The 14552-nt window shown below is 43.0% G+C and overlaps 1 protein-coding gene across 1 annotated transcript in view; it reads right to left on the bottom strand.

Annotated features, from left to right (window-relative positions):
- Window positions 1–14552, bottom strand: part of LOC145416298 (nephrin-like) — a 555234-nt gene that overhangs the window by 439425 nt on the left and 101257 nt on the right. Inside the window, exon 3 of the mRNA XM_080285300.1 lies at window positions 11631–11736. Coding sequence (XP_080141426.1) covers window positions 11631–11736 — 106 coding nt within the window. The remainder of the gene's footprint in view (window positions 1–11630; window positions 11737–14552) is intronic.

The following is a 14552-nucleotide window of genomic DNA, read 5'->3' as shown; positions in this document are numbered from 1 at the left end:
ATTTCTTGTAAACCAGGAAAGCATTTAAATGCTGGGTGGAAACTTTATAACTAACCAACACATGTTCCCTACGTGACACCAAGTGGGTTGGTGGAGAGACAGTGCCCCTTCTCAGAAAACAACTAACTAAAAATACGAAGAAGAAGCCTCGGACCAGGACTGACCAAGAGGTGACGACTACGGACCGAACAAGGGACATTTTACGGATGGCAACGTGGTATATAAGGGGTCCAAATGATGAGGTGAAAGAGAGATTGTCCACGTGCTTCAAGTTGCGAAAGTGGATGTATGTGGATTAACTGAAACTAAATGGTGAGGTGAGAGTGTGAGAGAATGGGAGTATGGGTGTGATATATGCGCGGGAGTAGGTGAGAATGAAAGGGCAAAAGAAGGAGTGTGTATTGTTGTGAGTAACAGATGGAAGGAGAATATGGATCAATTGGCTCGAGGATTGTGTGGGTAAGATTGAAAGGTGGACTACAAATGTGGGCGATTTTATGCGTGTATGCACCAACGAAAAAATGTGCATGCAGAGTAAGAGAAGAGTTCTGGACAAATGTGGAAGAGTGCATGTAAAAGTCTGAAAGGAATGGGAAAATGTTTTTGATTGGCAATATGAATGATAAAATAAGGAATGTGTGGATGGAATGGTTGGTGAGTGGGGTGTGCCTGCTCAGACAGATGAGAATGGCAGTGCTTTAGTGGACATTTGTGCTGGAAAGGGGTTGGTGATAGCCACTATCCTCTTCAGGCACAGAATGACCCATAGGTATGCAAGGCAAGTGATGAGAAGGGTGGGTGGTGAACTGAATGAATGTAAGCCAACGATTGATTATGTGTGTGTTTGTGGATGAAAGCATGCGAAGGTATGTAATGGATGCAAGAGCATATAGAGGTTTGGGGAGTCGACTTTCTGTGGTGGTGAGAATCAAGGTCCAAGTGAAATGGAGAAATAGAAGAAGGGAAGGACAGGAGGAAGAAGTATATGGAAGGAAAGTGGAAAGGTTTCAAGAGGATAGGAAAAAGGCAGAATATAAGAGAGAAGTGGAGAAGCGATTGGGTAAATATGGATTGGAGCAGGTGGGGAACGAGGAAGGTGTGTCAAAGACATTCAGAAAAGAAATCTGTGCAGCAAGTGAGGTGGTGTGTGGGGTGAAGAGAAGACGAAAGGGGGTGCGAGGAACAGCATGGTGGAATGAAGAGTTGAGACAGGCTGTAGCACAAAAGAAGAAAGCATATAGTGTGTGGATGTGAAACAAGGGCATAGGAGAAGTTGAGAGACGGAAGAAAGAATTCTATGCAGACAGGAAGAGAGAAGTGAAGAGATTTGTAAGAGAGAGTAAGAAGAGACTGGATGAGAAATTTGGAAGGAATTTGAGTGTAAAGTGGAGGGAATGTAAGAAAATGTTCTGGAAAGAGGTAAAGAAAGTTAGACAGGGTGGCAATGAAGTTAGTCGGGGAGTGAAAGATAAAAATGGCAGATTACTATTGGAGAATGGAGAAAAAGAGAGAAGATGGAGAGAACATTTTAAGGAATTGTTGTACATAGAGAATGAAAGTAATGCGAGTATAAGTACCCGGAGAATGGCCGGGAGAAGGAGGGATGTGAGAAGAGAGAAAGAAATCAGTAGGATGGAAGTCGTGGAAGCAATGGAGAAAGTCAAAATGGGGAAAGCCCCAGGAATTGATGGAGTGTGGGGTGAAATGCTGAAGCCTGGGGAAGAGATACTAGTAGAATGGATGTGGAAGATGTGCAGATTGGCCTGGGAAGAAGGTAGAGCCCCAGAGGATTGGAAATCAGATATAATTACTCACCTGTATAAAGGAAAAGGGGAAATAATGTGTGGTAATCATAGGGGCATATGTCTTCTTAGTGTAATAGGAAAAGTATATGGTAGGATGATTACTGAGAGTAAGGGAAATAACAGAGGAATTAGTTAGAGAAGAACAGGCAGGTTTTAGGAAGGGAGGAGGTTGTGTAGATCAGATATTCATTCTTAGATCTTTAGTGGAAATGTTTCTAAAGAAGGGAAAGAAACTATGTGGCCTTCACGGATTTGGAGAAACCATATTACAGGGTGGATAGACAAGAATTGTGAAAGAATAAAGAATATATGGAGTAGATGGGAAGTTGATGAATGCCGTGAAGAGTATGTATGAGGGTGCTAAGGCTGCAGTGGGTGTGGATAGTGAACCGAGTGAATTTTTCTACTTGAAGGTTGGATAGAAACAGGGATGAATCATGTCTCCATGGGTGTTCAATCTGTATGTGGAAGGGGTTATAAAAGAGATACAAGGTAGGGCAGTGGATGCTGGAATGGCCCTAATGAGAGAGGGCAGTGTTTGGAAACTCCCTGTACTGTTGTTTGCAGATGATACTGTGTTGTTCAGTGAAGACGAAGGGGAGCTGGAAGGCTTGGTGGATGAGTTGGGAGAGTGTGTAAGAAAGGGAATCTAAATGTGAATGTAGGGAAGAGTAATATTATGGTCTTTGTTAGAAATGAAGTCAGTGAATGTACAGTGAGGTTGGATTAGGAGAAAATGGAAACTGTGTGTTTAAGTACTTCAGTAGTGCAATGAATAAGGATGGAAGTTTGGAGGGTGAAGTGCTTGAAAGGGTACAACAAGGAAGAAAGGTTGCTGGTTCCTTGAAAGCAGTGATAACAAACAAGGAAGGGAGCATGGGAGTGAAAAAGTTACTACATGCCAGTATTGTGATGCCAACTCTAACGTATGGAAGTGAAACTTGGACCTTGTTGGAGGGACAGAAGTCAAGAGTGAAAGCAGTGGAAATGAGTTAGTTGAGAGGAGCATGTGGAGTGATATGGAGACAGATTGACAAATGAGGATGTGAAGGAGCGTTGTGGTATGGATGTAGATGTGCTAGGAGGCGTTAAGAGAAACACAATGAGGTGGTTTGGCCATGTAGAGAGGATGGAGAGCGAGTGACTGACGAGGAGAGTATATGTGAATGAAGTGGAATGGGGGAGAGGGAGGAGAAGGCCAAGGATGAGATGGAGGGATAGAGTGGAGAGGTATATGAGAGAGGGGGGTGTTAGCTGGGAGCAGGGCAGTGAAATGGTTGGGGATAGGGCGACATGGAGGCGATTTGTTTGTGGCCACCCCTTACGGGATTCAGGAGTCTGGCAATATATATATTATCCACTGCAGGACAGGCCTATCCCGACCGAAGTGGGGACGATACAGCCTATGTATCTCTACCAAATGGCGTAGGCTGTCTCGTTGAGACTGTATGTGGGGTGAGAGGTGCTTGTAAGTGTGATTGTAGTGTTGTAGTGGCTTTGGATGTGTGTATCGTCTGTGAACCAAGTGTAGTCAGCCTGCGCAACCCGACTGGGTGCAAACTTACTTTATAGTATGCGACCCTGGTTCAACTACAACACCCCTTATGTCCGTTAAAGCAGTATGTGGCCAGAAGAACACTCCCAAAGTTTATTACCCTGCCGGGGCGCTAACTCTCGTTCTCCCATGTACGAAAACGCACACTCCACCACTGCACCATAGATGCTCCAATTCTCTCTCTCTCTCTCTCTCTCTCTCTCTCTCTCTCTCTATATATATATATATATATATATATATATATATATATATATATATATATATATATTATGGTGGTCCTTATTACTTAGGGGGTTAATTAATTCTGGAATATTTTATTTGCTGGCAGTGTATACTGTGAGTTTACGAGTAAACTCTTGAGACACCAAATTTTAGCCGAATTGGATGGTTTTTACTGGTGCCTCATCTAGCCGAAAGTTTGAGCCTAATAAGCAAAATTATTGTTGTGATAATCTTTTTTGTTATTTGAAAAAAAGTGTTTGCTTTAGGCCTAATTCATTGGAGGCCACATTTTCGTAATACCCGTATTTGTTTCTTTTTGGAGGGTATTTGCCTCTTGAGTTACTATTCAGCACATATTTACTGTCACTGAAGTGAATTTGTCAACGCCAGTGATGAAAAGCAGGAGCAAAACCAAGATTTGGTTTGTTGGTCAAAAAAGTGAAAGACTACTTGGAGATAAGTTACTTCTTCGTGGAGAAGCATTGGCGCAACTTTTCTACCTGATGCGAACAGAGGGATGAACACTGAGGGATTCAGCATGTATTCTGCCTGAGGAACTAAGGGGATTCTGGGAGAGAGCTTGCCTTCCTGCATGTGAGCCACGGAATCGTATCCCCAGAATCGAATCTCTGTATTAAGAATGGAGACAGTTGGTGAAGAGTAAGAGCCGGAATACAGAAAAAGAAGAGAAGAAGAGAAAGAACTTCCAAGAACAGATGAAAGATCTCTTTGACACTGCACACACGAATGCCTACGGCCTCATCAAAAATCGTGAGGATAAGAAGTTTCTCATGGCTCAGAGGGAGAAAAGGAGGGAGGCTCTAAGCTGGATATTACACCGGAAAGAACAAAGACAGAGAGAGAGAGACAACAGACTGAACATGAGAGGACAGAGTGTGAGGGATGTCATGGAGCAATAAGGGAGGAAATGGTGAAGCTGGAGGAAAGCTCAACTAGTGATGAAGACGAAACGGGTGACGAGTATACAGCTATAGCAGGTCTTTCCTTTTCGGCTGCAGCTTCTCCTTTGCCATGCCAACAAGCATGAAAAACAGTTATCACTTCTCCAGTTGCTGCTGCTTTAGATCGGACCAAGACCTTAGACCGTGTTGAAGACCATCCGCTTTCTGTGACCATTTCTGCCTGTGGACAATATCCATCCATGTACACTATCAACAGGCAAAGTATCCACCGAGATCGAATCAAGAGTCGGGGAGAATCTGGAGAATGGCTGAAGAAATAATTCCGTCCAACTGTGCCACCTGTAGTGCACTGGGTTGGATAACTAATTCCCGATGTAACATGAGCAAATGTCACTGCACACCTTCCAATTCTCGTCGCAGATGGTGGAGTTTCAAAGCATTTGAATGCAACCGGTTTGGAATCAGGGACAGGAAAGGCCATTGCCAATGTCATCATTGAAACCATGAATGAAAGCAGTTTATCTGAACATGTAGGAATGACATTCGACAACACTGCCAGCAAAACCAGATTGTGGAGAGGGGCTTGTACCCTTATTCAGCAACAGCTGCACAAGGATCTCCTCCACTGGGCTTGTTGGCATCACATTTTTCAAATCCTTGTTCAAAAGGCCTTCACCATTTGCCTTTGACCGTCCTCTGGTCCTGACATCACATATACAAGCAGTTCAAAGCCAAGTGGACTGCTATTGACAAAACACGCTTTCAGACCTTGAATGACAATGAGGAAATGCCGGTGACTGATACTGAGCAATGTGATGAGCTCATTACATTTTGTATGAAACAACTGTGAGACAGCCAATTTCGAGGTGATTATCGAGAACTGCTAGAACTGTCCATTGTTGTCTTGGGTGGTGTACCGTCCCGTGGAATACGGTTTCAGCACCCTGGTGCTTGCCACCATGCCAGATGGATGGCTAAAATTATATACAGCATCAAAGTCTATCTTTTCCATCATCAGACAAGCATCACAATGAAGCAAGGCCGAGGATTAGCAGTTTGTTGTGTTCGTGAAGCTATACCTGAAATCATGGTTCATGGCATCAAAAGCAGCTCTAGCTCCAGCAAACGATCTGGGACTTCCCTAGGAATTGTCACATTGTCCTGGTAAGGACATCTCACATGTCTGCTTAAAAGCATTTGGTCGTCACTCGTGATATTTGTCAGACCAATTAGTTGGATCGGCCTTTTTGATCCAACTGTAGACCCTAAACAGATGTGAAAAATGATGATGGCTCTTAACAAAGAAGGAAACAAAGATCAACTAAAGAGGGTAATAGCTGAACTTGAGGCGACAGCACTGAATCAGAACACAGTTTCAAATTTTGTGACCAGTAACACCAAGATCTTCACACTGCTTAGCCTTTCTCATTCATTCATAGAATTCGATCCATCCACACTGGAAAGTCGTGAGGATTACAAGGAAGCTAAGCACATCGTCCAGGTAACAAATGACTTCGCTGAAAGAGGGGTAACACCAATTCAAGAGTTTAATACAATGATGACCAAGAAAGAAGATCAACGGCAGTTTCTTCTCCACGTCGTTGAGCAACACAAGCAAGTGTATCCAGACGTGAAGAAGGCTACAGCTGACAGCAATTACGAGTCATAAAACTAGGCAACAATGAGTGGGAGCTTGGTTCCTATGATACCACCCCAGTGAGGGGCTGATACTCTCCAAAAAGGGGGACCTAGGTAACCCAATGGCATATTATTATTACGCCATAATAGTATTATTTAAACATGATGCGACACCAGTGAAAATGATCTAAAAAGCATGAATATTTGCATAATGCCATTTTTTAATCAATGATATATAAATGGTTTCCTGAAAGCCAAGAAACCATTTACAACGCTGAGTGGTAACCATATAACCAAACCATACATGCTCCCTACGTGTCAAGTGGGTTGGTGGAGGGTTAGTGCCCCTCCCTGTAAAACAAATAACTCAGAGTCAAAGGGTCACCCCATACGGGATTATGGCGTCTGGCAATATATATATATATATATATATATATATATATATATATATATATATATACATTCGTATATATATATATATATATATATATATATATATATATATATATATATATGGAGCCTCTGTGGTAGAGTGAGTTTCGCACGCTGGTGAGCGCGGGTTTGCCTCCCACCAGAGTTGTATAATCTTTGGCAAGCGTTCGCCAAGCCACTTGCTACTTTGGCGGACACAAGGGGTGCTGTGGTTGAACCAGTGTCGCATACTAGTATGCTTGCACCCAATCGGCTTAAGGCGGGCCGATTTTTTTTTTTTTTTTTAATGCGAGGAAGAAGGAACCAAAGGCCATGAGCCCGCAGTAACAGTTCCCTCCAAGAGAAAAACAAAATACAATATAGAGCCAAATTCAAGATCCGATCATTTTGAGATGCCTGGACACACTGCGTTTGAAAGACTGGAGATCATAGGCAGCAGGAAATACAGACAGAGGGAGACAGTTCCAGAGATGACCTGTTGCATAAATGAAAGACTGGGAGTAACGGTTAATTCTTGCATTAGAGAGTTGGACAGAAAAAGGATGAGAGTCTGCTGCCAGACGGGTGCTACGCGCCCGTCGTAGAGGTGGAGGAATGCAAGCAGACAGTTCAGAGGAGCAGCGACCATTAAAGTAGCGATAGAAAAGAGATAAAGATGCAACAGTGCAGCGAAGAGACAGAGGTTGAAGGGAGTCAGTAAGAGGAGGAGAGTTAATGAGACGAAAAGCCTTTGACTCCACCTTATTGAGAAGAGCTGTATGAGGGGAGCCTCCCCACACATGAGAGTTGTACTCCACACAGGGGAGGATAAAACCCCTGTATAGAGTCAACAATTGCGCAGGGGTAAAGAAAGAGCGGAGTCGGCTTAGCACACCCAATCTCTTGGAAGCAGATTTTACAAGAGATGTAATATGATCTTTCCAAGATAAGTCCCGAGTAAATGAAACCCCAAGCATGTTCAAGGATGATGTAGGGTTAAGCTGAATATTATTAAACATTAGTGGGTATACCTGTGGAAGATTTTGTCGGGTTGAAAGGTGTAAGAACTGAGTCTTAGATACATTAAAGACAACCATATTATTTTTACCCCAGTCAGAGATACGAGCCAAGTCAGACATTAGGTGTGCCATAGCCACATCCAAAGCCTCTACAACATTACAGTCACTCACAAGCACTTCTCACCCTACATACAGTCTCTACCAGACAGTCTTAGCCACTAGGTTTTTTTTTTTTTTATGTCTCCGACTCTGGGCATAGGCTTCACAGCCTGCTCTCAAGGCCCAGCAGTCCTCCTACATACCATACACCTCTACATGTCACCACTTCGGCGCTAACACCCACCATCCATATTGAATACATGCTAGGGCTGTCTCATACAGGACTGGTGTATTGGTATTAACGGGGGTATTTTTACGACATGTCGGCGGGTCTTCTGGTAGATCAGTAAAGCCTGATTTAATGAAATTCAAATCCTTAAACTGTTCCCTGCCCCAGCCAGGATTTGAACCTGGGTCCGTTAGGACCGCACGCCACCTCACTACCGATTGAGCCACCGCCTCCCCTAGAGGTAGAGATACATTGTCAGTATCGTCCCTGCTTCAGTAGGGATAGGCCTGTCCTGCAGTGGACCTCAACGGCTGATGATGATGATGATGATTTTATATATATATATATATATATATATATATATATATATATATATATATATATATATATATATATATATATATATATTTATTTATACCGAACCCACCCCTCAAATTTACATGTGAGATTCTGCTTGCCACGGCTGCTCCTCACTCCTGGTCTGATCCGCTCCGACAGTCCGAATAGTGACGTTAGTTGCACCAAGAAATGTGTAATTCCTATTTGGACTAACAGAGGGATACTAAGAACATCTGCCTCGTTGTAATTTTAGTAACGTTTAGCAATAATTTATCTCCTGTAATGCTCACATCTATCTTAGTCCTTAACAGTTACATATGATGGAGCTGTTTATAGAGTTATACTAGTATACTATATTCACTTTGATTTCCACAGAGGACAGACAGGCAGGCGGACAGACAAACATTTTCTTATTCTTTCTCTCTCTCTCTCTCTCTCTCTCTCTCTTTATATATATATATATATATATATATATATATATATATATATATGCACACACACACATTTATGTATCCTACTTCTTTTCTTTTTCTTCTTCCTCCTCCTCCCCCCCTTACTATTCCTCCTCCTCCTCCTCCTCCTCATCATCATCATCATCATCATCATCTTCTTTTTGCTCTTTTTTTTTTTTTTGCGCTTCCTCTCCCTCCTTCATTTGATATATTTCTTCTTTACCATGTATTTTTATTGATATTTTTACTGTAACACAGTCTTTAATAACCCCTCGCCTTTTTTCTTTTTTCTTATCTCTGTCTCTACTGATTTCAACTCCCCTTCCTTTATTTTTTCTTTTTGTTTCTCCTTGCATCTTTCCTTCATTCAGTCACTCCCTATCCTTCAAATTCGTTCTCTTCTCTCCTCCTCTATTTCTGTCCCTTCCTCTCTCTATTCTCCTTCTTTTCACTTTTCCGTACATTCTATTTTCCTTCCCTGCTTTATCCCAACTCTTTTTCATCTCCTCCCTTTCTTTCCTCCTGCTTCCTTCCCTTTCTTCATCCTTGACTTCACTTTGTAGCCTTCTGTCTTTTCCCTTCCAACCCATTTTCCTTGTTTCATTCGTCCATCACCTCTCACTTTACTTTCTCTATTTTTTTTTCGTTTTTTCTCCTTTTCTTCCTCCAGTTCTCCCTCACTGCTATCCCCCTCCTCCCTCCAGCACTTTCTTCGTTTCCTCTTTTGTTACTTCCCTTTCTTCCCCTCCTTACTGCTTTCTTTTCCTCTTTTATTGCTTCCATCCCTGTCATTCTTATTTCATCATTCCCTCCCTATCTCCTTCCTTTCCTCTATCCCTCTCTCCCCACATTTTCTCTTCCTTCTTCCCTGTTTCCCATCTTATTTCCCACCATTCGCCATCAAAGGCCCTCAGGCCACAAAATATTAAGGTAAGAATCAGTTTCACATTACATTTTGAAAGACTTAAAGACCAAAAGCTAGGCTAGGGTTGACATCCTCTTTCACCCATGTTGCACTAAAACAACTAGACAAAATTAAGAACAAAGCTGTTAAAATTATTAATATCCCTGCTATTACAAATAAACTACCTTCCCTACAGGTAAGAAGGAATGTTGCCTCCCTTGTATTATTCTACAGATACTTTTATGACAAATGCTCAGACGCAGTTGCATCCATTGTGTCAGCTCTCGATGCCTTTCTTGTGCTACGTGGGCATCTGGTAGCGCTCATGACTGGAATGTCCCACTGCCATTGTGCAGAACTTCCTCCTATCAGAAATCTTCTGTCCCCTGAGCTGCATCTCTTTGGAACTCGCTTTCCCAGAGTTGTTTCCTCCCATACTTCAACCTACAGCTGTTCAAGTCCAACTGTTACAGATTTTTTATGAATGGAGGACACCAGTAATCTGGTGTATGGATCTTTTTTTTTTTTTAATTCATTTTGTTTTTCCTTCCTCTGTTCTGTTATTAAAAAAGAAAAAGTGTTCTTTTCTTTTCTCGCTGTATAACGCAGATGCCTGGTTAGAATGCCCCCCACCTGAAGCAAACAATGTGGCACGTGCGTAAGTTTGATGCCCAGTAGGTGACTCGAGTTTTTGCGATCGTGTACGTCATCAGGAGATGTTGTCTGGGGTGAGATTCTCGAACATACTGATGATGGCCTCCTTCCTTAACCTAGCCTTGTTTTTTTGCCGGAAGTAGTAGACACATGGGAAAAAGCTTTACCCTCCTTTTCCTGACACTCCTGTTGAAGCAAATACACCCTCATGATTATTATCCTCTCGTAACCGTTATTAATTTTTGCACGAGGGAAAAGAAACACGGTTCACTGTACTATTTCCTTTTTCACCCTTTCTTGGCAAAACAGATCACAATTTTGACGAGGATCGATCGAAAATACGTCTGAGAATCCCACACCTGGTCACCTTCCTTGAACCCCAACGTTAGGATGAAGTCTGCTTTACTAGTATTCTGGTCTTGCTGCTACGAGTCGATTCTATTTAACCTATCAGAGAAACCTAATAGTGAAAGGGACAGGAAAGACGATATACTACTTACCCCTAAAAAAAGCCCCTCCTTAATAGAACACAATTTCCTGATGGTAGCAAGTGTTAGTAATAAAGGACGGCATCGTACTGAAGCGGTTATCTGCATTGGTCCAGCATTGCCTAGCCTCAGGCCTCAACACCTAAAAGACGGTACTACTGGTTTAGCTGTTAACGTTTTCTGTAACTTGTTATATATGTCTATTTATATATTTTCTATCCTTCGCCTCTCTATCTGTCTATCTATCCGCCTATCTATCTAAGTATCTGCATAAAACCCCAGTGCAAGTGGACGTCAACTACTGTGCCTTTGTTTTCCATGGCAAAATTATGGCTGTGCATTTAGGTATTGCCCAGGACCCCGTGGTACCCCACACGTGGGGTGGATCTCCAGTGGTCCTACCTGGTCTAAAAACTGGTGTAAATGGAGGTGATACCTATCACTGTCAAAAATTTCGTGTTCTTAGCTTACAATTATGGTTTTGTCTTTCCCGTCCCCTCCCGAGGGCCAACTCTTCCTCATGGGACGGACTTCACCTGTTTCATCCTGCCCCAAACCTTTCCAAGGTGAGGTCCACCACTGGGAAGTATTTTGTGTTCGCATAGCGGCATTGGCCAGGACCCGGACCCCTCACACTGGCCCAGTCTTAGAGGAGGGCCTGTTGGGGTCCCATCCTGCCTAAAACCTGGCACGGGAGGAGGCCTAACTCTGTGCAAACATTCGTTTTCCTATGTAAAACACCACCACTACCACCCCAGAAGACCTGGGCTTCATCCCTCAAAGCAGTAGACTGCAGTATCTCAGTGAATGAATGGGTGAGTGACACAGTTAGGGACAAACGGTGAATCTGATTGTCCCTGTGGGTGACCAAAAATAAATGTTATAATCTAACCTGGTAGTTGTGGTGGGGTGCCTCAAGAGTGAAACGTGAACGGTGACCCAGGCTATTGTTGTCGTGGACCTTGTGTTGCCCTGTTGCCGTCTCACGGGCGTCGTAACTGCAACAGAAACTCAGTAAACATGTTGTTGTTGTTGATGATGATAGAAAACACCGTCTGTCTGGCCCAACACACCCACCTACTGCAGGCAAGCAATAGCTCGTGCAGGGCCGTCCTGTGCAGTAAACCAATATTCCCTTGCGACAAACAGCACCTTGCCACAACAAGGTACAGAGAAGAGAGTCGAGGTTTGGTTTCTGTATGGATAACGGATTTTCGTCAAGCCACCCAGTTAACAGGGACACCATAGTGGGCTCCACATCACCCCATTACTTAGTTATATGGTTACAACCCTGTGTTGTAAATGGGTTACAGGTTTGCCAGTTAGCTTAAAGCCACCTGAAAGGAAAAGAAAAGTAATAAGATGCGACAGGAAAGATGGGAGAAAATTGGAAGAGTGAAGGACAGACACTGAGAATTATGTCCAAAGTAAAGGAGGAAGCAGCCAGCACTGCATCAAGTATTCATTTTTTATAAATAAATAATAGTCGTCCTTGTAAACTGCTGAATACTGTTTTTAATATGTCTGAAATTAACTTTTTGCTGGAGAGGGACGCTTTTAACTAGTGACAGCGACTTTACTGGGTGGTGGAGCTATCCAGTTATACAAACATCCCTCAGTTCCCTCTTTATCCCTAAAGGGGGGTGGTGGACTGTGAAGAAAGGGCAGTTTCAGCCTGCGGTCCACTGGGTTCAAGTTCAGATGAGCACTAATTTCAAAATTCTGCTATTGTGAGGAAGTCTCTTGTATCTTTATTCATACTAACTCCACATCATTATATTCAGCTCCTGCCATGAAGGGCTAATAAAGGCTACATCAAGCCTCACCAGATGACAGAGCTTCTCTGATGCTGAATAAAATCATCCGAAAGTATTAAAAATAAGATAAAACTGACGCCCGCGGACTGTGGGAGTTAAATTCGTATCGTGGACCTTACAGTGTGTTGTACAGCATACGTGTCATCGGCATCGTAATTGTAGTAAATATTATACAGCGCACTCTCTAGCATATTTCGTTGCATAAATTAACCCCTTTAGCAGTCATTTGTTATCATGGCTTTTGCGTTGCCCACTCACCATAATTTTGGTACCCTATCTGCAGTATAAACATGGTACTGGGTGTGTCGTCATGCTCCTAAACTAAGTTATTATTCAGTTTGACGGTATGTACAGTACACCCACCAAAAAAATTATCGTTACCTCTGGGCGCGATGAACTCTGAAATTATGTGTAAAAGTGAAACTGAGTTCATTTGGTGCTGGTAGCAGTTCAGAACCCTTGGTCCTTATGTCATATTGTATCACACCACAAGGGTAACGAATATTTTTTTTTTTGTGGGTGTACATCTATTAGCTGTATAGACAGACCACCTAGATGGTTTCGTAAATCTTGTGTGTTATGTAAATTTTAATAACTTTGTTTAACACACTGTAAGAAACAGTCATGGCTGTTTTTATCTAACTATCTATATACCTAGGCTGCTTCCCCCAAGGAAAGGGAGGTAGCCGAGACAGGACGACACACTCCCAATTTACTCATCCATTCAGACACATTCATTCGCATCTTAGCCCCAAAGGGGAGAACGGACAGATCCTCACTGCACCACACCACACAAGGGTCAACTGCGCAGTGCAATCAGTAACATCCGCAGCAGGGCCCGACAGCAGAGCTGGTTTACCCCTGCCACATCATAATAGACCCATCCCCTTACCCGCACCTGACCTGATTAGCTGATCAGACCAAATGCGGGAGAATATCCCCTCAGGGCTGCGTCATCATTTATTCATTCACAATTTCTCTCCATTTATTTCTGTCACGCACAGCCACTCTTCCTTGCTCAACAGGCATTCCTCTTGCATCCAGCGCTCTCTTCACACTGTCCATCCATCCTATTCATGGTCTCCCTCTCAACCTTACACCTCTCACATCAGATCTAGTTATCTCTTTCACCAATCACTCAGTATCCATTCTCTCCATATGCCCAAACCATCGCAACACTCTCTGCTCAACTCTATCAGCCATCTCCCGAACAACTCCAGTTCTCCTTCGCACTTCATCATTTCGCACTCGATCCATACTCCTCAGACACCTCATTTCCATTACATTCAAACGTTTCCTCTCTGCTACACCCATAATCCATGTTTCAGCCCCATATAACGCAGTCGATACCAGAACACCCTCATACAGGCTTCTCTTTACGTCCATTCTAAGCGAACGACATCTAGACACTTCCTTCATTCCTTCCAGCACCTTTCCTACTTTCATTCATTCTAAACATCACTTCTGCATCTATCCTTCCATCCACAGCATCACGTGACCCTAAATATTTAAAACACTCTACTTCCTCAAGCAACTCACCATTCAAAACTACATTAATCCCTCTACCATCTACCAACCTTGTACACTTCATCACTTTACTCTTCTTCTCATTTACTTTCAATTTCCTCCTTTCACACACCCTTCCAAACTCCTCTACCAACTGTTTCAGTCTCTCCTCTGAATCAGCCACCAGTGCAGTATCATCTGCAAACAGCAGCTGCGTCAGAATCCACTCTCCACCATCAACATTCACCAGACTCAGACCTCCACCTAAAACTCTTGCATTCACCTCCCATACAACACCATCCACATAAATATTAAACAACCAAGGTGACACCACACATCCCTGTCGCAGCCCCACTCTCACAGGAAACCAATCACTTACAGCATTTCCCACTCTCACACACGCCCTACTATTTACATAAAAACTTTTCACCCTTTTTAGTAACCTACCATCAAGTCCATACAATCTTTAAACAGTCCATAAAGCCTCCCTA

This window comes from Coenobita brevimanus, chromosome 105, assembly GCF_032717465.1.
Source record: "Coenobita brevimanus isolate Jiangsu-jjx chromosome 105, ASM3271746v2, whole genome shotgun sequence".
NCBI classification, from domain to species: Eukaryota; Metazoa; Arthropoda; class Malacostraca; order Decapoda; family Coenobitidae; genus Coenobita; species Coenobita brevimanus.
The sequence above is the reverse complement of the archived record's forward strand: the minus strand, read 5'-3'. Positions and strand labels throughout refer to the sequence as shown.